This window comes from Pezoporus flaviventris, unplaced genomic scaffold (assembly GCF_033815535.1).
Source record: "Pezoporus flaviventris isolate CSIRO_AGI_PZ_B2104156 unplaced genomic scaffold, CSIRO_AGI_Pfla_v1 ptg000066l, whole genome shotgun sequence".
Taxonomy (NCBI): Eukaryota; Metazoa; Chordata; class Aves; order Psittaciformes; family Psittacidae; genus Pezoporus; species Pezoporus flaviventris.
Window position 1 is genome coordinate 4,301,717 of NW_026892614.1, and position 25,486 is coordinate 4,327,202.

At 38.7% G+C, this 25,486-nt stretch overlaps 1 protein-coding gene and 1 long non-coding RNA gene across 8 annotated transcripts in view; one reads left to right on the top strand and one right to left on the bottom strand.

Annotated features, from left to right (window-relative positions):
• Positions 1-25,486, bottom strand: part of BIRC6 (baculoviral IAP repeat containing 6) — a 172,296-nt gene that overhangs the window by 21,030 nt on the left and 125,780 nt on the right. For 6 of the 7 annotated variants that reach the window (XM_061471032.1, XM_061471035.1, XM_061471034.1 and 3 more), the window contains one exon: positions 3,558-3,768. In XM_061471032.1, coding sequence (XP_061327016.1) covers positions 3,558-3,768 — 211 coding nt within the window. Of the gene's footprint in view, positions 1-3,557; positions 3,769-22,148; positions 22,217-25,486 lie in introns of those variants that run through there. The other variant, XM_061471036.1, reaches the window with a different exon arrangement.
• On the top strand, positions 22,162-25,294 carry LOC133278372 (uncharacterized). Its single transcript, XR_009746539.1, has 2 exons — positions 22,162-23,250; positions 24,381-25,294. It is a non-coding gene; the product is annotated as an uncharacterized LOC133278372 (long non-coding RNA).

The following is a 25,486-nucleotide window of genomic DNA, read 5'->3' on the forward strand; positions in this document are numbered from 1 at the left end:
CAAGGTGTGTGTTAAGACACACAAGTGTTTCAGAGGGACAAGTGGAGTCCCAGCTGGAGAGAGGGAGTTGCTGGGAATTACAGGGCTCTGCCAAAAACATGTGAACGAGGAGCTGAAATACCAAAATCAAAGCGATAAAGCCAGTAAGATCCTTCAGCTCCTTCCTTGCACTCTAGCAACCTGTATACAGATTTCTGCATGCAGATAACCCCATGGTGTTGCCAAACTCCTGAGCTCTGATAGCATGTTTTTCAAAGGTATTACAAAGAAATGTGAGAACCTCATGAATACTACTCATGAATAATAAGCTACAGTCAAATACATAACCATATGAATATTTTGCTGTAAATGTTCTGTGTTTTTGGGAAACACTTAAAGGTCTGCATTATGCTGTACATGTCTTTCTGCAAAGATTCTGCTTGTGGAGCAAAAGGTAACGCAGTTATTTAGTACAGGCCAAGCCTTTATCTAAACATTACAGTTTTCAAAGTAGAGGAGGAGCCAAATACTTAATTTAGACTTAAGACACTTCCGCAGTTTTTCAAGCACTGAAGAAAAAGAAGACAAAATCATGTCACCTCCTATTTAAAGGGATGACAGTCACCAATATATTTGCTGGAAGAGACAGCAGCATACATGCTAATAATTTTAAGCCATTAATTTAGCTTGTGCTAGAAGATGACAGCCTTCTCTTCACACTGTGCCAAATGAATAATGAATGATACACTCCCAGGGCAACTTTAATTTTTAAAGCCAATACTAATACTTACTCATCCATGTCTGATACTTTGAGGTAAATGTGACGATATGGAACAATATCTTTACCAAAGTATTCACCAAATAAAGGGAATGAACCATCCAGCCCCTGTGTACTATTGCGACAGCGCTTATGGCAGACTTCTGCTCGGTTTTGACATTCAGTGGTTTGGGATAAACCTGCCATGGGTTCGCAGCAGGGGTATCACCCTGCCCTCATGGTTTTCCACAGGTACCAAAGAGAAGCTTGTTCCTTCCAGTAATTCACAGATTCTTAAACTAACTTCCTGAAATCAGGCAAAACAAGCCAGGGACCATGCCTTTGCAGACAAACACTGGTGAAAGCTCATGACCTCCTCTGAGCTGGCTCCACATCCTCCTCCTTGGGACTTCCAGAACTGCATTTACAGACACTATGCTGAAGCACTGCAAACCAGTAAAGGCTGCAGGACAGATCCTCACAGCCAACCATCAGCTCTGAACAGAGGTTTGAGAGTGCAGTGAAAGAAATGGACAGTTTTGTCTTCTAAAGAGAAAAAGATAAAATTAGGCCTCAATTCTTGGTACCAAATGATAAAGAAAAATTTCTGGTTGCAAAATGTACCATTTCACATAGTAGTTCTGCAAAAAAACCCAGAGAAGACAGTGAAAAGCTGGAGCAGGGAAAATGCCTTGGGCCTACCTGGCTGTATTCCAGCAACCTCATGCTACAGAAAAAACATCCAGGTCATAACAACAATCTGACATTCAGACAGTCTTGGAACTGTGCAGGATTAACCCTCGGTAGCAGCGTGACAAGTGATAGAAGTGTGAAGATGACCGAATTCAGATCTCCCTCAAGCAGCTATCTTAGGGGTGGCCGAAGTGATGTGGAAAGATACAGCACAGCTGGGAATTTTAGACCTGGGCTTGCTAGACTCCACACTGTAACATAAGCAGCAGCTTATTTTGCCAAATTTAACAATTTGCCATGAAGCTCCCCGGGCAGATGGCGGCTCAGATGAGCCTGCTTTGCTACGTGGCACAGAGCTCTGCCATCACAGCAATCAAATGTCTCAAACTCAGCCCCAGTGGCAACCATTACACAAGCATGACCACGCTCAAACTAGTGATGGCTTTTGACTCCCTAGCAGTCCTAGCAGTCGTGAGAAATCACCTCGTACCTAAATGTCTTCTCCATTATCCAGAAACTTCCCAATTTCCTAACAGAATATTATAACATTTGAAAGTAAATAAAATCAAATAGACAGTCCAAAACTGTTCCTCTTAAAGTCTGGAACCAAGTAGACACTTGCTCCAACCTGGAGGTGACCTTTGGTAGACATGCAAGCAGAACTGCTCTTCAGGCAAAGGAAAGTCTTGTCTTTGAAAGCAGATCCCATAATTATGTTGTTGTTCTGGCATGTGACCTAAAAGGGGCAGCAGATTGTCCCATTTAAGAAACTCATGCCAACACTTGCTTATATTGCTGGCACACCTCCGACTAAAATACTGAGAATTAAAACTTTCCACCCCGATGATTCCAGGCTGCTCACCCTGTTGGTGTTTTCATCCTTGCTTAGACACTGCTTTAGAGACAAACAGTATTATGCTTAACCCAACCAATGAAAGACAAGTCAAAGTCATACAAGAAGACTGACTAGATAATGTAACTGAAACAACCATGGAATTTTATCAAATTTATCAATTATTGAGATAATACCAAGTGTGCTTCTAGAATTCTTCTTGTTTTCAGACCCTAAGCTGACACTGAAGAACTAGTCACAGCATTATTTTATTTTACCAAATTAAAAAGATCTTACGAGTGGTAGTAACGTGCCACTCTCACAAAGAAACTTTTTAGACTTCAGCCTGGGGAGTGACATGAGAAGATAGAGGTTTCCATGCTCATTAAATCCAAGGCTCACGTGTGACCAGATTAACAAAAAAAAAAGTAAGTGTGGTAGAGAATTTTATACATACATCTATACTGGAAAGGGATTACACAGAAGCCAAATATATTTTATTTTCTATTTTAAGAAGATTACGTATCCAATGATCTGCATAATACTGCCAGCAAGCACATGCTGACATTTTTAGGTGGGTATCCAACTTAACTATTATTTGTCCTTTCTGTTTCTTTTGCATTAAGACACCAAAAAAACCCAACCCACTGCAGGTACATTACATGCTTGATATGCAAGATTAGCAATCTCAGTCAAGAAGGATTAAAGAAATTCATGGTTAAAGACCAGAACATCAGGAGGTACTAGAAAGAGTTCCCAACAATGGGACTGCTGCTCTGAAAAATCTCTCGGATACTGGGTGGTAAATATTCTGGGTTTAGAGTGGGAGGAAGAATTTCTACAGACACCTTTTCCTGACATTATATTGACTTTCTTTTCATGACATCTCCACATATGCTGAGGGACAGCACTACATTTTGCTTCCTAACAAGCCATCTTTAAATTGGAAACACGTAAAAACCAGAATCAAGAAACCAATTAATTGCTGGAAGCAGAAAATTACTGAAAGAAAGGAATGAAAATTTGTGTTGCAGCATTTGCAGTTAGCAGTGAAATGGCAGAAGCACACAAACCTCCCCCAGCTGCTTCGTGTCGTACAAAAAATTCTTTGTAAATAGTAAAATAAAACAGAATCCAAGCATAAATCTGGATCAAACAATGGTATGTTCTCACTCCAGACTGCAGCACCCATTCAGATAAAATATACAGAACTAAATCTTCTTTTGCTTCTAAATTCATAATATGGAAGTATAAAATACAGTTTAAATGAAGGTCAGGAATGATGAAAGTGATTACCTCAGTCGGTTGGTATAGGTATCTACGCAGGTCTTCATTTTCGCCAGCAAAGTCCCAACAGAAGCTTGTGACTCCAACTGCTCCTCCTCCTCTTCACTACTTTCCCCTGACAGAGGCAGCAGTAATGGTACCATCGATGTGCAGGAGGCAATAGCACGGAGTAATTCTAGCAGAGCTCGGTAAAGGGGAACATGTCGGGCCATATCCAAAACTAAGAGAGAAAAACAGTTTACAAAAATTTATCAAATTGAAGAATCTTAGTACAGATGTTTTAAATAGAACAGTTAGATTCTAATTGTTATTAAAATATTAATTACATCAAATGATAAAAATACAGTATTTTGTAATCGGCATTTGTAATTTGTGTTTTAATGGACTTAGCCAGAAAGAACTGGGTAAGATACCTGGAAAACAAAGGTTAGCAGGAGATATAAGAAGACAAAAGTGCTAACACGGTATGGAACAGGATCACCATACACTATATTCATTTCTAGCAGCCTAATAGACAATCCTGGCTAGAGTTGTACGTCAACAGTAATTGCAAACAAGTATCTACAGAGGAAAAACTGTAATTTACAGTGTAGCAGGGTAGCATTTGCTGATTTTAACAGCATAAGCATTAATAAAGACAGACTTTCATATCACCTACTTTACAGTTACCTTCTTTGGGAAAAGTTGTTTGCATTACTGCAGAATATTTATGGTCATGAAATAAATGAAGTTACCTACTAAGAAGCTTAGCTTTGCTCCTTTTCATGGAGAAAGTATCATGCTATCCTCAGAGCATGCAGAGGCTCTGAAAATGATGCAGATTTTACCTGCATACATATGAACCACCACACAGTAAGCATGAATAAGAACATATATTAGGTGGACAGCCTTAGTGCTGCTCAGTGTGATGTATATGTATCACAGAAGAAACTGTGGTTAGAATGTGGACATCAGCTCCTCTGAGGAGAAGACAAGCAGAGACACACAATTCGAGTGGATTCTCCAGCACCACATTGTTTATTTTTCTTTTCCACTTGCTTGGAGAAATACATAACGGATGTCATTTCAACTGACTTTCTATCATTAATAGAAATCCTGGAAATGTAGCAATATGCAGATACTTTAACACAGCTGCCTCCTCTGTCCCTAGGACACGCTATTTTTAACCTAACTGCAGAAAAAAAATTGCTCTAGTTCAAAGTATTTACAAGTGACTGAGTTTATGATAAAATAAATTTGTTATTTTCCAGAAAAACAAAAAAAACCTCAACAAAAAGCCCCAACAACCTGCATTAGGGCAGAACAAACCATAGAAGAACCCTTTAATATTTCATTGAGCACTCATCCTCCAAGCTAAAAGCGGATCACAAACTTTCATCTTCTGTCACCAAACCCTTAGCTCTAAATACAGCACAATGGGACAGTATAAATAGCCAAGCAAAATTCAACAAGCCAGTTTATCCAAGTTTAAATATAGATTTCTCTCTCTCTACAAAGAGTTCTTTGATCAACAGCTTGCTATTTGTATTTTGAAACTTACAATGGCACAAAGTCTTCACTGGGTGAAGTTCTGATGTGGTGAACAGGAAGAAAATTTACTGGAACAGAGTACTAATGTGTCAGGCTTAGTATCATGGCTCTAAAAATATCCTGTGTCAAAATATCCCATGTATTTAAAGCAAACTCCACTGAATTTGAACACTGGCATTAAGAAAATCAGTTTCAATAATCTGATCCTTACGTTTTATGTATTTTTATATATACCCATTCCTAACGCTCGGTCTCCAGGGAACAGTAACTGCCCACAGAAAAATCCCCACAATGTGTAAAATCGCCTTAAACATGAATAGATCTGATGATGGTGAAATTAAGCAAGAAGTGAAAAAAAGGAGAAAGAAGGGGGGTGGGGACGGGGGGAGGGCATAGCAGGGTAAAAGAAAGGGAGAACTGGAGATCCTAAAACCACACAGAGCCCTCATCAGAAACCTCCTCCCGCCTGCAGTGCTAACAATGAAGCAGCTCCTCAATGTAATCAATTGCTGTTTATTACAGAGGCAGCGAGTGCAGGAGAGATACAACCTCTTAGATAACCACACCATTTCACTTCTGGAAAGCTTTTATTTATTTATTTTAACCATGAAATTTTCATGAGACCAGAATACGTAACTGGAAATCCTGCAATGCTTGCCTGCCCTCTCCCTTGCTAAATGGGATAGTTAAATTCAGAATTACTGTCATGAGGGAAACTGAACTGATGTAACTTTAAAATGGGAATGTTTTCCAGAAAGATAGGAGAGATTTCTGCGTTTAGCAAATTCAACTCACTTGCACCGCTTTGCAATTGTTCCCATGGGAAACATATGAAATGCATTCACTTGGTTTCAATTTAAACAATCTTTTAGGGAACAGCTACCAATTTCTTTTACCTTAACATTAGACTCTCCTAAACTCACTTTCTTGGTACCACTATGCATCTTACGCTATTTTTGTCCAAGGCCTGTATAATGCTTAGTAAGGATTATGACCCATGCAAGTCTGTCCAAAATGCCAGAATTCTCCCTCATCCCCAATCTAAATCCTAAACCATGTTTACCAAGACTGGGTAAGTATCAGAAAAACTTGCCGTAAAGAACATAAAATTGGCAAATTACAGTTTATTACCTTTATTTGGCAGTTCACCTACTCCTTGTGCCCACTTTGCTTTCAAATGAAAGGGAATGCCAAAATGACTACTAAAGTATGCATCTGCAGACACAGCTTTGCTTTCTGAATTAGGTTAAGAAGATGAGCGTTTTTTAAATCCATTTACATGTACTTGGATGTTCCAATCAATTTTTAAGACACTATGTTTATGCCACTAGGACTGAGACACTCTGTAAAATACTCCCCTGGCCCAGGTCCACTGTTTGCCAACTTGTCTACCTCCTCCTGGTGTGGCCAGCTGTACCTGCAGCCATCCAAACAGCACCTTCCTGGAGTCCAGAAGTGTTCAGACTAGAACTTCAGTGTTTGGGCTGTACCACTCAGGTGCCACCATCATCTTTACAGCTTTTAGTATCTGCAGCCTATTCAAATAGTTGGGATTTAGGTCTTCCCTTTAGATACCATGTATAATGGGAGTATTTCAGAAGACTTTGTGTGAAAAACAAAACAATTTATATCCTGTAACAAAGTATTTTTAAGGAACTGAATTAAAACACTAAAAATATGAATAAAAATTCAGAATATAAATCTGCAAATGAACAAATCCTATTTCCATTAAATAAAAGCAATGCGCCCTTTGGACTATCATCCTCACATAAAGGTATCTTACCAACTAAGGTGCCAGCAATTTGGATTTTAAGCAAATACAAACTTCAATGAAAACCAAGTGTTAAATGTAATCCACTGCTTTCTTCCAAGTGTGTTACTGCTTGGGAACACACCCAACTTCTTTCTGCCTGAGTGAGTCGGGCAACATTTCACTTGAATTAAATAAGGCAGCTTCTTGTGCAGGAAAGAAAACCCAACACATCACAAAATAGAAAGATACTTTTGCTTATAGCAGAGCTAGAATTTGAATAGCATTAGCACATCTCAAATATGTGAGAAATTTTTTTTATATGGGTACTTCAGTTGTTAAAAAGGCACTAACATTATTTGATTTCTGTGGGCATGCATATAAGCACACCAAATTGCAAACACACAGCATTCCTAAGAAAATGAAAACAGGAGATTAAATTCTTGGCTTTGTAAAAATGACAGAAGGATATATTACCTAGGATTCTCTGTTATTCCAAAGTCAAAACCTTTATTAAACAATGACAAATTCCTTCTGCAAACAGCTCAGTTTGGTGTTCTCAAGACTCCCACACCACGTGTGCCTGGACTGCCCTGGCTGTCAGGCTCACACAGATGGGGGTCTTTCACCTCTGCCCATTTTTGTGCTGTTGGTGCTCACTGATTCTGCAGGGCAGTGAACTGCTGAGGAAGGTACAACCTCCTTGTACCATGGACCAGTTCAGAAGCTGCCCCTTGTTGACTCCCAAACACAACTGCTGCCCAGGAGAGCCTATCTCGGCTTCTCCTAGGTGTCCTGAGCATTTGCCATTTACTTCTACCAAAAGAGAGGTAAACATCATTGTATTACTAGACTCAGAGTAGGGATCTCCACTCAGTTTTTATCCTGCTTCCTTGTCTGCTCTAAACAGGGTCTGCAGGATAGGGCTGCTTGGTGACAACAGTATTGTTTTGAATGAAGTTCTTAAAGCAGTGCCTGGGACCTTTGGCACAGCCTGACCCACTCGACTTCCCCTGCGAGCTTCCTACGTGCTTTTCAACTTGCATTCAGCAAACACACATTGAGGTTTCACCTTCTGGCGATACCAGTAGTTAACCAGTTCAAACAGCAGAGCATGAAGCAGAGCACAAGGGAAAAACTGCTGTGGAACCTGGAGCGTGAGCAGCCAGAGAGCTGTAAAATGGCCCCTTGCTGGTGGCCAAGAGACAGCTGTGACAGCCCAGGGTGAGGGATCGGGGATGGGAGGCAACATATGGGCAGCAAGATATGACAGTGCTCTGGAAGTGCTTGGAACCCCAGTACTACTACAGACAGCTGATTTAAAGGCTCACAGCAGCAGCATCTTTACTACCACATTGTTTTATTAATGGCAGGAATTAAGAGCTCTAAGAAGATGAGCGGATGTATCAAAAAAAACAGGCCAATGTCTTACTGTCCTTGCTAATTAGCAAGGAAATTCACTGTGGCCTTTCTGGACAATAGGCAGCAGGCATATACGCTTAGAATTCACATAAAGAAAGTACTGCAGGTCTAAATTTCTGTTGCGTTTATGAAACGCAGAAATCTCAGCAATGTCACTGCCATTTTCTAAGATAAGCAGGGATGGCAAACAGCTGGAAAACATTTCACGGTTTAGTGGGATAAGGTATTATCCCTCCCTCCCATTCCTTTGGGTACTAAAGGTCAAGTTTTACTGGCATCACTACAATTCAGTTAACCTCTTTTAAGAAAGACACTGAATGCTAAATAGGTAAAATACAGACATTTAATATAACCAGATCTCCCTTATATGCTAATTACAAGCAGTTTGATTTGGGCAGGGGAGGGAAGAGGAGCCTGAATGAAGTTATTGAGAAGGCCTGACTTTCAGAAACTGCCAAGCATCCTGTCTTTTGAAAACTGCAGTGTTCCACACATACCTAAAGGTCATGAAGCATTAGGGCACTCATCACATGTTTGGAAACTTCTAGACACAGGCTATTTACTCCTGGGAAACAACTGGTTAACATTCAACGACTGTGTGTGATTTTAAAACATTTCAATTGCTTTCCACACATCTGTTTATTCATCACCAATATAGACCTATTTCTTGCAGAGACCTAAGGCTACCCATATGCAACTACAACCTTAGTGTAATGAGAAAGCATATAAGGGCAGGTAGTTTCACAGGATCAAGGTATCACCTTAAATTGCATATGTATCTGTAACAAGGTAATGACCCAACTGAGTCTAATACTCCTTTGCTTTCCTTTAATATTATACAATATTCAAACAAAGAACAGCCAGGCCTAATGGCCCATTAAATTGACAGTACTGAGCAGCAATAAATTTTTTTTTTTGCAATTCATTTAACATCCTCAGTGCAACTTAACTGGCTGTGAATAAGATTATAAAACTTATTTCCATTGCAAAGGAATTTAAAACCTATCAGGGAATATGCACGTTTATGTTAAAATAAAGGAAACTATTAATATAGCGTGTCCATTATATCAAAAATGTTCACACTTAACAGCAGATAAAAGCAACAAATAGAGAAGAATAATTTGTGAGAAAACAATGAAAAGTTCTGCTTTACTTGCTCTGATATAAAAGCATTCCCACTGCGATTCTCACTGTGACCAAACTAGGAATTCCTACCCAAAGGAGCTTACTAACTTTGTGTAAAATAAAGCAAAGCAGACACTTGAGGAAAAAAAAACAGACAACTTTACCAACTTTAAATACATGACATTGCCCACTGCATATCCTCCTCGCTTCTGTGCCAAGAGAAATATGGTGTATATATCCTCTCAATCCCTCTCGTGTACATCACTTCTCATTTACCAGACTCTCATCATTTAAGGACTCCTTCAATTTCAGTTATTTTAGAGGCCCACAGACTTTGACTATTTTTTCTTCTGTGCAATTTCTTTTTACTTCTGCCAATATACATGGACTGACTTTCTGCCTCTGCTGAAGGGAAGTAGGGTGTGCTGGCAGCAGCCCTACTGGAAACTCTTTCCAAATTGCATCCCTTCCGTTTGCTTTCTCAAAGAGATTTGCCACTGCAAAACTGAGAGTGAGGGTCATAAATGGATATTAAAAGGAAATAACAGAAGAACAAGGCATTCTGAAGAGAATGCACATCTACAACCAGGAAATGTAAATTTAATCCATGAAATTCTTGTGAATGCCTAAGAGCACGGCTTACATTTAACAGATGAGAGAAAAAAAAACCCACCCCAGGTTTAAACTTGTAATGAACAAATCGATCTCTATAATCAGGCAAAACTGAATTCTGATTTTATAATCATGCTCGCATCTTCCATTCCAAGATGCCTCCTCCTTGCATTGGGTAGTTTCCAGTGACCCAAGAGATGCTTTCAAGGCTTATTTGTTGTTTTGGATCTATTTTTTTCCTATCTCAATGAGACTTTATGTTTTCCTGGAAAGATGAATGATTGTGCTTTCTCAAATATTCGTCCAGAAGCAGCCATCTAATCCTGCCTCTGTTTTAAGTAATGTGAAAGAAAACCTCTGACAGTTATGTACAGCAGCTTTATTACAAAACTGCTCTATTCACATAACGTACAAATGCTCAAAATCTACTATGCTGTACCTAAACCTCCCCTGAAAAACCCCAAGGAAACACCTTTGTATTTCAAAACACTTTTTTTTTCTTTTATAATAAAGTTTAAAGGACATGGAGTCTCATCAATTTAAGAAGCTAAAAGTAAAGTAAGACATTCTCATTACCATGTTACTTTAGTAAACACTTTTAAGTCCAATGTCAAGATCACAACTGCGGTACCACACACACCTGCCACCCCATTTTTCTTTTACCTTTTTTACCTCTAGGTAATATCAAAAAGACCTTAAAGTTGAGTCAATTTCATACCATTTCCAAAATGTGCTTAGGACTGAGAAAGTATTTTTGCTCCTTCAGGGTATTATTCACAACCTAACCCTCATGGCCACGGTTAAACTGAAGACTTGAGCACCTCATTATCATATTAAAGACTCAGTAGCTACAAACACTGCTGTTCAAAGAAGCCACACAAAGGAAACACTAATTTTGTATTTTTAACTGAAACCTGCAGAGGCAGTTTTGTGCCCACCAACACTGCCAAGCACGAGTGAGGCACACTCTCTTTCCAATAAGGCCTCACATGTTTTCGCTAAATATTTAAATACAGAGCTGCCCTCAGCCCCCCTTTACTGCATCTTTGCAAGCATATGATCTATGAATGCGGTCCATGCTGCAGGCAATAGTGTCAGTTCCAAATACGTCATGCTCTGCTGCCTCTTGATTTTCTGTTTCAGAATCAACCCAGGGCAAGCCTCTTTTCTAATAGGCCTAATTAACACCCTGTGTTCTGTTCCAGTTTGATGGGGGGGGGGGGGGAGATTGCCTACAGAGGATTTCAGAACCAGACCTCTTTAAGAAAACATGAGCCTTTGGGTCAGAATTAAACAAAGGCTTTCTAAATATGGTCCTCTTGTAATAATTTAATTGGCTGGACTTTTCCTTCACTTTTCTTTACAGGAATAACACAAACGTTTTCACAGTGCCATTTTGAGCATCTGAAAAAACGGCCTCAGAAAATACAATTCCCCTGCATAATAGAAGCAGGAGGAGGAGGGGTTAAGCCCCCTTATGGGTCATGAGTTACAAATCCTGCAGCCAGAGCAGTGAAACAATGCAAGAAGGGTGGGCCTCTGAATTCAGTGTTAGGCTCCAAGTTGATTCTTCTTAATGTTCAGATACAGCCTTAAAATTTTGCTCTTCTGATGTCAGCACTGAGCACATTAGAGTCAAAACAGAAAAAAAAATAATCAGCTCAAATAATAGAAAAAGTGAAGAGAAATTAGGAATTACTTACTGAGACTTCATTCAGTCATTAGTACCACCACTTCAAACCAGGTGCATTTTTACCCTTTCTCAAACACCCAGGCCAGAACTTGAAAAGGGAAGAGTGAAAGGCGACTAAACAACCTAAGGTGCAGAATGAGCTCCTGTACTATAGAGAATGAAATCAACTAAGACTTTGCAGCCTCAGGGACTAATGAAGTGCACCATAAAGGTTTTGGGGTTTTTTTAATTGTAAGTGGTAAAAATAACAGAACTGGACTGATCAATTGATTCAAGGGAATTGACACACCAGTAGAAGAAATAGCGCCACTTGCAGAAGAACACACACTACACGACACATCACTGTTAAGCTCTGGGAAAGGTCAACAATAAATGCTGGGCAGTAAATATTGTTACAGGTTCAAAAGTAATTGGGTAAATTCATGTAAGAAAAGGCCAATAAATGAGGAGACACCACCCTTGGCCACATACTAGCAACGTGGGGCAGCACCTGTGTCAGCCCCATCCCTATATTCTCCTATAGGCACCTGTTATTGCCCACTATTAGTGACAAAGTAATGGGCTAACAATCTTGGTTTGTCTTGGCATTGTTATCATTTTAAGTGTCTTCTAGGAAACTTGGAAAAAACCTCCAGTTTCACTGCAATATAAAAGCAAAACTCTATTCAATTATAGAAGCAAATGCATTGCTCGAGTTATTTGGTCAGTCATCTGGAGTTAGTGTAGTAACGTGGCTCAAGGGAGCACACCATGGCTCTTAACTATTTCTGGTTTGCTTAGTTTTAAAGAATATTTGCTTTTGAAGAATACTGTATTTGGTGAAGTATTTTCAGGAAAGTTTCTTTTACAAGTCAAATCAAACAACATGTAAACGTTTGTCATAAATGTATCCATGATTCCAGAAAAACACCCCCTCTGCCAGAAAAAGCAGGAGGCATTATTTCATTAAGGCAGTGTGTACAGTTGAGTAAACAGACACAGCTTCCTGTATTTTCGAAGGACAGGGAAAAAAAAAACCACCAAACAATCTAAAAGACAAGCTGAGCTTTTAAAGCAGAAGTGACTACTGAATATCATGTGTGGTTCCCAGTTTTGGGGATATTACTATTTCCATGCCGCACTCTGGTCTCTGTGAGAGAGCTCACTCTCTGCCATTACATTTGCTCCAAATAGTCTTGAAAAGTTGGTCAGGTGATGAAGGGATGCTTCTTGGAGGCTACATAGCCATCTAACATGGGAGGCCGGGAACACATCATTAAGTAAGAATTATTAATGAAAACTAAAAATGCAAAATTCTACATTCATTGGTTTTGTTTGTTTGTAAAAATGGCCCAATATGCATCAGTGTAGAAAGGACGTGAGCAAAATACTGACAGAAGTCCATACTGCCCTGGGATCCAACCCCACGGCAACTTCCAAGAATCCCTCCTCTGAAAGACAGCTGTTTTATCCAGCACCAGTTCTTTAAAATCAACAAAATATGAAGAAACACAATTAAAGGCATGAAGCTACAAACAAATTCTGTCTGTATCAAATCTAGTAAACAAGTGTAAGGAAGCATCAATGTAAAGCTACAGGATTGCTTCACATTATCCAATAAATACATAATGATAGAAAGAAAGGCAGAGACAAATGAAAGATATTAAAAAGATATTAACATAGATATATATGTAAAGCATTCAGAGACAGCATGAGAATAAAGTTTTGCGCCTGGTTAGGTGATGAAAAAAACCCTTCACTATTAATACAACTCTTTACTATGGCATTTAGCAAGATAAAAAGGAGCAGTAATTTCTAATATTAAAGATAAGCTACAAGTGTCAAATTGATCTTCCAGTTAGCCAAGAAAATAAGAAATATATTTCCTGTAGGAAAACAAAACAAAACAAGATTTACATATTCTGCAGACAAAATCTTCCTTGAAAAAGTAAAAATAAACCCAAACCGCATCAGGGGCATTTTAAGTGTCAGAGGTGTGGACACTCCACAGAGATGAAAAGAAAGGTATCGCTACTCTAGAACACGGAGCAGGATTTTTAAGGAAGTTAATCTGGCTTTCATCATCCCTGCACTGGAGAAGGGAACAGTGATTTCACTATTTTTGGCAGAGGAGTGGGCAAGGAGCCACCCTGAAATGGTCCTTATTCTGAGCGTTACCCCTTCCAGCCCATAAAGCAGTCACTAGCATTTTAGAGTAAGATGGGAATTGAAAATGAGATGGAAACCTGCCACTTCATTGCACATGCTGCAGAAATCGACGTGGAAATTCAAAATTAGATAATTAAGTTGTGGGGGGTTTTTAAACCATTACCTCAGCAGATGGAAAACGGCCAAGACTTGGGCCTTCTCTTCTAACTGTCAGCAGAGGATACCGACATTGTTACTGGAATGAAAGGACGCGCAGATCCTGTGCTTTATGGTCAATTTTCCATATGTTTGAGCGCACCTACAAGATCATGTCCTCAGGGAAAAGAAAGGAGACTACTTCAGAATCTCATTCTACCTCAAATATCTGTTTTGTTTGGGCAAGGTGGCAGAGCCCCTGTACATTCGCAAGAACACCTTCAGCACTTCAGTGTGCATTCTAGAGAAGAGTTGGTTGTTTAAATATCAAGATGGGCATTTGGTAAACACACAAAGTGAAGGCTGAGAAGAAAAATTCAAGCCTAACAGCCTTCCTGAATCAAAGCGAAATGAAAGGTAACCCCTTGCAATCCCTGCATATTACTAGTGCCCTGGAGTGCAAATAGTTATGTGGTAAATTTAACAACCAGCTTAACTGGAAACCACATATGATGGGGAGACTCATCTCTATGGCCTAATCTTGTGGAATAGGAGAATTTGCATGCTCTGTGCAACCTCATGCAAGTTCCTGCAACACTTACTGAAATGGATCATCCTCCATTATGTTATGGAATACCACCAAAGGCTAACTCAAAAGAAAATAATACTGTTTTCTTAATGAGCCATGCGTGAAGTGGTCCTCTGGAGAGGGCAAAAAGATATAAATAGTATTAAAAAAAGCCAGAAGTTTGTGTGTTGGAGTAATCTACCATAGATTAACTCCCAGACTAACTCCTTCAGCCACAGAGATCTCTTTCCTTTGACCTATACTCAATAGTATGAATACCCTCAGATAATAATAAGAAAGGAAATACCATGAATGGGAAGCATCTACATAAGAATATGAAAAATGTCAGGAAATTTGCAATTTTTCATCTAAAAAGCCAGGAGAGAAAACAAGAACCCAGAAGAAATAAAAGACAAGTGAGACTGTTATGGCCTGGAATAATGAAGACCAAGCACTTGACCAACCAAATGAGACTTTCAACTGGTGAGAGTGAAAGCTGGCTCTCATCTCAATGTTCCAGCAAGTTCTTCAAATGCAAGTTCAGCTACCCACCTCATCTGACAAAACCCTTCCCTGAAAGTACAGTGATCTCACTCTTAGGAAAGGCAAAGTCAAAATATGTAGAACTAACCCTGGCAATCTGCTCTATACATGAAGTGAAAGAAAAGGGTTGCTGATTTAGTCAACAAATTTTTAGCAGCTTATCGAATTGTGCTGCCACCAATCAACAAAGCTATTAATATGGGAGGAAAAAAAAAGAAAGAAGATGCATTACTTTCATTACTCCTTTCAGGAGTCTCGTGCATAACCAATGCAGCATTTGTGCCCCACAAGTGGTTACTGCGTCTTTAGCAACAAGCACCAGGAAGGTGAGAGGTTCAAAAAACCGAAAAGTAAAGCAGCAGATTATATGCTTTGTGACATCCCATGGAAGCACAGGACATCTCCTGCACTGTCACATTCTCCTCTGGTGGCACAGTCTCCTCTCAGAAAGGACTGAGTCTGTAGGTAATGAGAGGCATCATTGTTAAAATTAATTCTTAATACCTCCAGCACAGTCTGTGAATGTCTGTAGGATGCAGTGCTGCACAGCAATGTATTCCAGACACCCAGCACTCATATTCCAAACCACGATTTCCAAGTCTAAGCAAAACCACTTGAGACGTACTGACTAAAGTAAAATAAGAATGAATGGCAGGCCCTGTAACATTTATTCTGTGAATTTTGAAAGACACAGTGTGGTTTCTCTGATTTTAAATGGCCTGCTGAATGTCTTTACCAACCACCCTCAGAGGGAAAACCAGTCTAGACTCCCAGTCCTGTCCTACAAGCAGGGATACAGCTACCAGTGTTGGCTTCCAGTTAATGAAGGGAAGAAGGGAACTCCAAATGAAGCACTCATGGACCTTAACATGAGATAAACGGACCAGGAAAGCTTAAATGCTCCCTCCACCTTAAACAAAGCAGAACCACTACCGCCTTCTGCACTCAACTGTCATGCTAGTGACTTCTGTTTCCTGAAATTTAAATTATACTGCTATGACAAGATGGTGACAATCTACTGGCAGACAAACTCTCATGGAACACTTACGGCCAAACCCAAACGCTTTTGAAGCAAACAGCCCCTACCTTTTATTTCTCAAGTGAATAATTCAAATTAAACATACAGAAACTAACTCCAGAAATGAGAAGAGCACCAGCTGCATCTCATGTATGATTTGTAGGCTTGTACACATCATTGCCTCAAGCATCGGCATCTAACTGTATTTCTCTGAAAACTTCTTAACATAGATAACGCATTTGTGGGAAGGAGGAGGGCAAACAGGACTGCTTTGTTTCCTTTTACACAAAACACATTACACAGTGGAGTGCAAGGCATCAAGGTCTGCCAAAAAAGTATATCTCACATTAGTACCGGCAGTGTTGTCCAAGTTCCCAAAGGGAAACAGTAAAAACTCACAGGTCCTTGGAAGGCAGATGCAGATACATAGCACTCTGTTGCTTACTCTTTCAAGACAGCCGTGCTATCCTGTAGCCACAGAGACCCAGAAATTCAGTTATCTCCAAATGAGGAGCACAACCTTAGTTACTTATGTTTTCAGGATTGTGCTGTAAAGCAGCTTCAGTGACTTAGTCATCATTTGGGAAAAAAAAAACAAAAAACTAACTGTGATTTAAGGCTCATAAAAACAAATAGACCATAAAACCTCAGCCCACTCTTGCTTTTCTGAAAAGTACTCTGCATTATTTAGCCAACAGGACAAAGAATATGTGGGTGAGAAGCAGAAGAAAGAACAAGGTGAGATTCAAGATACCCCTCTGAAATCTGGTCTTTACCCTTCCTATTTCTCACCTGATTTCTAGACTCTCTTTACTACAAAACTCCCTTCCCCCTGGAAAATGTAACATGCACTTTAATTCACTGATCAAGTGAGAGGGGCCAGAGGTTGCAAGCTTGTCTGAAGTATGCTCTGTACATGCAGCTGCAAAATCCACCACCAGCTATATAAATCAATGAAGAGTTCTCTGGTTAATGAATTTATGTTTAAAAGCCATATAAAACAACATGCAGTACAGAAACAGATACAGATTGAAGCAGAAATTACAGCCTCTCAGTGATCTTTGCTAAATAAAGATTTGTCAAAAAAAACCACTTCTATTTAGCTCTTTGAAGTAAACTTCACTCTTTAAAGGACTAAGTGCCTTATCTGCGATCCAGTACCCAATTACAAGCCAAGTCTAAGCTGCTTCATTCCTCCCAACAAACAGGTTTTTAATTCTCAAAGATCTCAATGCCATGATGCTTCAATGCATACTTCATAATTACTCCCTATAAATTACAACAAATTTCTGCAACACAGTAGAGCTACAAGTACAAATTTACAATTTGTTCTTTCATAAATCTTTTATATTATTACCACTCAAATGGATAATTGGTTTTGACATTTAAAAAGAATGCTGTTATTAGAATTCTACTCCAAAAGCACAATCTACTAGGAAATAGAACACTACTTCAAATGTTTTGAAAACCTAATAAGCATGTATTAACTTTTTTCAATAGAAAATAATAGATTTCCTGACATAACAATTTCATCCTCTCATTCCAACACTCAGATGATAAATCAGAGGAAAGAAGTGTGGCAAAATAATGTGCTGGGATGGTGGTATTTTGGGGTTTTTTTTTTGAAGATCAGTCATCTGAAGCCTTGTATGGACAAAATTTGCTCTTTCTCACAAGGCAAGATGCTTTAAGGGCTTTACAGAAAGAAGAACTTACATTAGTATTGTTGTTCTCCATGAGCCACCATCCTAGTCTAGGATGAGAAGTAGTCTAGTTCTCACTACTCTGCTTCCCCCCTGCTTGCCCAGGAAGGACCCAACATTCACTTAGACTCAGACCAAGGTCAAGAAACAGTCCTGGATACCCACTATCTTTGACCAAAAACTTCTTGAGCTGCATAGAACAGCACTGAATCATGACTGAAGCGTTTTAAAAGTTACTAACTGCTTTTTAAAGGTGCAATACCTGTACAAGAGATTCTTTCTGACTCCAGTGAAGAACAAAATGAAGATTGCTTGATGTCCCATGTGAGACTAGAGACTGAAGAAGAGAAAAAAGCCTCTTGCCTTTTTTCCATTATTCCTTTCTACCATATTCGGAAGGTCACCACACACAGTTGAGGATTAAACCCTCACTTCTAACTCAAGAACATTCAGTCACCAACTTCTGAGTTGCTTCAGTTCCGTAAGTCTGATTAAAATAGTTCCCCCAAAACAAGTGTGCGACATTGCGCTTGACACCCTCCAAACACAGACTGGTTCCCTTTTTCCCGAACTATTACTCAACTGTCAAACTTACCACTTTTCTTGACAAAATACCAGAGTGCATTCTGACCGTATTGACATAAAATAAAGCAGTGGTTGGGCTTCACTGGTGCCAAGAGAAGCTGATGTCGAAAGTGGCAGAAGAACCACTACTACTCCATGACCATTTAATTGATTTCTTAACACAGAACTATTTTAAAGCAGGTGTAAGCGACTGAAACAAGTAAATTTCTGGTAAGTGAAGACTGACAGGTGGGAACAAACTAGAGCAACTCCTGCAGTTAGTTATGAGAGAATTCTGATTTTTTTAACCAAGGATATTCTGAATCAGTAACCAGGTTACAAAATCAGGAAAAAACCCCAGACAATACCGAAAGGTTCTTCAGTCAGAGGGAAAACAAGATTTAGACACATAGTTGAAGTCTCAAAATAATCATGTCAATACTGAAATGAAACACATGAAAGAGGTGTGAATAAGAACAGAAAAATCTGTAAGTAACTTGTGTTGCTACAGATGATCAGAGTTCTTCCTATTTTTTTCAACAGAAGAGTAAATAAATTCTTTGAAACCTAGCTCAAACTGGCCATGCCCATCACTGCTGACTCAAGAGCATCAACACATCAATCTGTATCGTAAAAAATAGGTTAACAGCTCTCACAAAGAAGACAGTGGCTCTGCCTAGTTCTCAGCAGACAGAGAAAAAAAAAGGAAAACCCCAAAACAACACAAAACCCGAAGGAAGCAGGAAGGAGTGGGCATATCCACTTCTCACTTATGCCAAGCAAACCAGTTCATCCTAATGTGCACATACTATTGCATCTCCCAACAGACAGAGCTTTGTTTGCTGTTCTGCAATTTGATTGAAAAAGTGTGAGATCTCATAAAAGGAAGTCTGTGGAGGTTGTCAGAGAAAACTACAACACATCACCTACAGGATGCAAATGCTACTACATTTCAAGTAGTTTCCTGTGTCTTAGGGAAATGCAAAGCAACTATAAGGGAAAACCATCTTCATGGACAGCTGATGTTACGAATGATCGTTTGGATTTCATTATGGCATTTTAACCTAAACAGATTGTAAGTCTAGACAGCTCTTTACAGTTTTTCTTCCATTTTCTCCTTCAAATATTCCTCTACATTCCGCTTTAACATGCATTCTTCTTCAGAGCATTTGCTCTCTATAAGGGTAAACAATATCTGACACAAAACATGCTATTTTAATGAAAAAAAAAATACAGCATATAGAATAATCTTAAACTGTATGAAAAATTATACAAATCCATCAAAATTCATGGGGAAAATAAAAATTTATACTATGGTTAAGAATACATGTTCCTTTTGTAAATGTGATGTTATGGGTATTCCACATTACTCACAGCAGTAGCATACAGAAGGATAATGATCACCTAAGGATCAAGGCTGTAAATCAGTGAATTATACCACTGAGTTTTTACAAGACAGCCTGGCAACTTCCTCTTGGAGTATGAATACCTTTAAAATATGACATACATTTGCATTGGTTAAGGTCTATTCCTGTGCAATACAAATGCTCAAACAGCAGTGGTAATGAACAGAATGACGTCTAATTAACAGAATTTGTTCTGCTTTTCAAATACTACATAAATCACATAAATCAGTTACCAAGGAATTGCCAAAGTCTTACTAAGTGCTTGAAAGTTCACCTAGATGAACCTAACAGATTTAAATTTAGGACATTTTTGTATGCGTCCAAACCCAAACACTATGTAACCATGTAATGTTTACACTGAAACAGGTGGTTTTACTACTGACTTGTATAAAAGGTACTCCTAAACTGATGTTGCTTTTCAGAAAATGCAAAATATGTCCCCATCTTTCAAATATCATCAATTATTGCAGGTAGATCAAGGCCTTTTCAAATCAACCTATATTACTTCACTAGTGAGAAATCTCATGTAGTTCTCATACTGGAAATGCACTGTCACTATAAGGGATTCATTTGTAAATACCACCTTCCAGCTGACATGGATGAATTCTTCAAGTTTCCTGTAACTGAGGAATATTAAGCCTGACAATCTTTCCTTCTTTCTTCCTAAACAGAGACTCTTTGCCAGCACTGACAACTTAAGCAGCTACTGTCCTATCCCTCTTATTGTGCTAGAGATTTAGTTTTGGCTGGGTCTGCTTTCCAAACCAGTTCATGGCATGTGCACGCAGACATGCACACCAATACAGCAGAAAGATGGGAAGGGAGAAATGCCTCCAATCAAGGACCATAGCAAACATTAGATCTGAATCATGGGGTGTAGGATGTGTTGCTCCCCCTGGACTGCATGCAGAGGGAACCCAGAGAGATTTGTTTCCCTGGGTTCACCTTAGCCACTGAAGCACCAACTGCATCGCAACAGCTAGACCAATACCAGACATCAACCATGGCAATAACCAGGCCAGAAAAATACTCTGAATCTTTTGCTGCTCTCTGTGGATACATCTTATTTAGCTGCCTATTTGCAGTGGAGCTGCTGAATTTAGTTTACTGGCACTATTTACACTTGACAATATTGCAAGAAATTCTTCTTCTTGGCTTTGACTCTTTATATGGTTGTCCTGCCGAGGTGACGGATTCCTACCCTCCAAATGCATCATTAATCATTAGAGATGCACTTTGCACAATTTCACAAAGGAAACGGTTTGATTTTTAACATTAGAGGGTTAATATTGTACATTGAAAATTTGGTTATTGTGACGTGCTCTCAGCAATGTGAATGGTTCAGAATACACTGGTGAAAGTCCCACCATCTTTGTATCTCCTGAATAGATCTAAATGAATACGGGAATACACGCAAGATACATATACAGAAAACAATTCCAGGAACAACTGAAGCTGCAGCAGCCTTCTCAGAATAAGAGAAGAGCTTAAAATGAAGGACCACATAGGCATATTAAAATATATTTTAAGGAAGTAATGCTAGAAAGATTTAACCTAATTACTTAATTCTTTTAGAGTCAAACAATTCTGAGGCAACATTACTTTTGGGATAAAGTGCAAATCATGTCCAAGAACCATGCAACACATGGTACTTCAAGACATGGTATTTACATTCAAATAATGCACATATAAAATACACAGTTTTGTCCATTATTGAGAAACTAACAAATGTACTGTGATACTTTAGAAAAATGAGAAACAAAGTGTAATGTGTAAGTAAATTAATTTTAAAATGGAAGCATTTAAAGCAATGATTTTACCCTCTTTTGCTTTCTCACAAAAAGATTATTGAGAACTGAATTACACACAATGCCTTGTAATTTCTAAAATATACTGTTCTGGAAAGTGATCAAGGTTTCTAGTTCCATTCCTACTGTTTCAATTCAGTGCAATGAATTATGTGTTGATTTTTCATATGCATAAGCTTTTTGTACTTTTCAATTCTGAATTGCTTGATAGTTTTAAGTATTTTTAAAACCATGAGTTTTCCAATGTATATAAAATGTGGCTGCCTTTGTATCAAGAAGCTGCACTGTACCAACAAAAACACGCGGCACTGGTAGCCTTCCTAGCTTGAAGTGACTGAATAAAAAAAATCTGGAACACAGCTACTTGTAGGGGTTATTAAAATTGTGGCTTTTTATCTGAAGAGATTGGGAAGAAGAGCAGACTTCACAGAGCTCCCCCCAACCCCCCTTTTCCAATAGGGCAGGCAAAATATACTTCTCTGATGTACCTGGAAAAACATTGTGTTTTCCTTCCTATAAAATCACACCAGGAATATATTTCTGCAAGTCTGTGTTTTCGCTGATTACGCACTAACCTGCATTCTTTGGGTGGCGAATAAAAAGGAAAAGTGTTAGAAGTAGCATTTCCCATAGAAACAATTGCCTGTCAAACAAAGCATAAAGAGACAAAAGGCAGAAACACTGTTTCAGCTTGAATGCCTTAATGTCACCATTTGTCATGCAGCACTTCTTCAGCAAACGGAAGTACAGTTAACTCTACTCCTCCTTACACTGCACACTTTCTCCTGCGTTGGTACTACAGGATTAAAATGTGCAGGGCCTGACAATGAAACAGCAGAGCCATCCACATTGTTATGCAACTCACTGTCTGCAAGGGTGGCTCGTAGCTCCTTCTTTATTCAGCAAGTGCCAACTGCATGTTTAATCAATGTCACAGCTCACCACAGTGTGCAACTAAAGCCACTGTCATTCCTCTCTTCAGATTTGCCTGGCTAAGTTATGCAATGCTCCGAAGAATACCTTGGAATTCTTTCCAGAGGCTCTGAATGCAGGTGTGTGGCAGCGTTCACACAACTGCCAGTAAAGCAGACTTCTTTTCATCCTTTTTCAGGCTGGACTAAAATTACACAGTGTGACTGCACGTAGTTCGCTGCATTTGGAATTACAGCGTGTCACCGTGAGAAAGCCTCTTCAGACGGCTGCCACAGAGTAAATCAAAGGCTGGCTTTTTCTGAAGTCTTAATAAATAACTAAGTACAACTGAATAAACCCAGCAGCTGTTTGGGTTGTTTTTTTTTTGTGGGGTTTGATTTTTTTCTCCCCAAGACAAAACCGAACAGCATGCATCAAACTGCTCTGCATCATCTAAGGAAAAAAAAATCCTCAGTTTTAGTAAGAATTAGTCAACAGTGAGGATCATTACCAGAAAGGGGTTTACTGTTTTTCAACTAGACTTGCTTTAGTGGATTACCGAGAGAGGAGGCCAGTCATTTGGACGATTCTATAAACATTATTACCCTCACCGATAAACTTCTTCATCAAGGAACTGTTCATGCTCCTATCTGGTCTGTCTGAGTGAGGAGAGCAGCCTCTTCATGAAGATAAAAGCCTGGTTTTCCACTGAATCAACGAGTAAGAAGCATGTCTGATGACATTTTATTCCTGATGCAATGTAGGGTAAGAAACATCTTTGGTTTTTTTATCTTTCTGTGAGATATTCTCTGAGCTGATGACTTTAATTTAGACTCATAGCAGAAATACATTTATCTCTAATGATTACAGATGCTTGCCAGGAGAGAAAAATGCTATTATAGTATAAATGTGACTGCAAATCTTCAGTAAATTGCGGGTTATCTGAACTAGTAGAAATCACAATCAAATTTTGGTTTAAGGCTAGACATTTCTGATCAATAGGGCTAAACCAGCATAGCAGATTACATGTAAGATCAACTTCTCAGCCACTCAGCCACTGAACATCATTTTACAGGAAAGATATTTTTACAGGAAATTTGACTGTAAATTAGGAGTACAGGAGCAATTAATAGAGATGACCTGTAAACCTCACTTTTGCAACAAAAAAGGTAATAAATCATACACACATCTAAATATCTGAAGTCTTCTTATACTGCATGGAATTTTACTACTATAAAAGTACTGCTGTCCTTTGGCATACTGCAATAATAAGCATATATAATCACAACAACAGCTACCTTTATATTTGAAGAGACAGACATTTTCTGTTAAATGTTTACTGTTGCATGGATGTCCAAAAGCTGATTTATTAAACAAATAAAAGGGTAAGATCTTACCCGCAACTGCCTACTTAGGGCTCACTGATCAGAAAAGACGATGATACTGTGTTAAGGAGGCTATTTTCCACGTTCAAAGACAGCAGACATGAATATTTTCAACTGGTTTTGTACTGTGATAGTTAAATATTTAACAGCTGAAAATTCACATAATCTCTCCAGGCATTTCAGGGTATCTGACAATGCTCACATACCTGCTTTCATCAATTCCCTGTTTTATAAGGAAACACATTAGCTGGCTAAAGACAAGTTCTGCATTTCTTTCATAGTAAAGCATATTAATTGGGCTAAAGCATCAAGCTGTTTTTCACTCCTATCAAATCTACAGAACAATTAATTTTAACATGGACACACATACAGAATTAAAACAAAAGATGAATACAACTCAATAAACCGAGCATCAGGAAAAACTGTGTATGGAAGTACAGAGCTGCTTTTAAAAAGACCAAGCTTGCATGTTTGTCAGACCACATATATCATTTGCTTTCTTTCTTCTAGCTAGCTGCCAGAATACTGGTGAAGGTATTTGCAGGAAAAATGGGGACCTCTGCCATCACAACGCTGGAAGATGTAAAAAGGCAAGAAGAGAAAGAGGAAAAAGAAGAATCTATTTTAGCCCTGCTTGGGATTATTGGAACTGTGCTCAATTTATTTGTTATTGTTTTTGTGTACATCTACACCACACTTTGATGACATTTTTGCCCATCAATTGCACAGCACACCGTGCAAAGACCAGCGATGGTAAGAATGATTACTATATTTAAAACAAAACCCCACCACTGGCTGAAAAGATTATCAAAAACATTCCAGAGCAAAGTGTGTGGCTAAGGGCACTGCTTCAGTGACTGCTACACGCATCTGCGAGCCCAGCTAGGGTGCTAAATTACATAAATGAAGGCAGATGATATTCAGCTTCTCACTGATAACAGATGAAATCCAAATAACAGAAACCGAGATGGCAGTGTTTGATTGTCAGCAAACAAGCAACAAATGTAAGCACTGAAAGCAATGAAAACATAGAAAGAGATGAATCAAATATATAAGTACAAATAAGCAAGCCCCATGATGCTTTCTACGGTTTTGTGCAACATGTCTCTTCATAGCTGAGACCAGAAAACGGACGAAAAGGTTTTCTTTTTAGATCACTATAATTTAGGCTCATAATTTACACTGATGTATAATGTGTGGAAACAAGAACACTGTTACACCAAAAATTGTAACATTACAAATAAAATTTTAACTCTTGACTATATTCCACAGCATTTTTATTAGACTTGTGGAAAGCTGAAGAAGGTTAGATTTTCTTGCCTTTCCCGAATCTGTATTTGAAATCACCATGCTATATTGACAATGTGCTTTCCCAATTAAAAATCCTTTAAAGTGCTGTGAAAAAATAAAGAATAGTTTCAGTACTTCTCTTAAGAAATATTAATAATTACAATGGCACACCAATACATATTCTCCATATGAAAAAAATCATAAATTACATTTTTTATATTGCCATTTTTAGAATGTGTTTAACATAAGTAAAAAAAACCCAAACCTTTCACGTTTTCATCCTAATGCTAATATTCAAGTGAAATAAAACATATCACACAAGGATT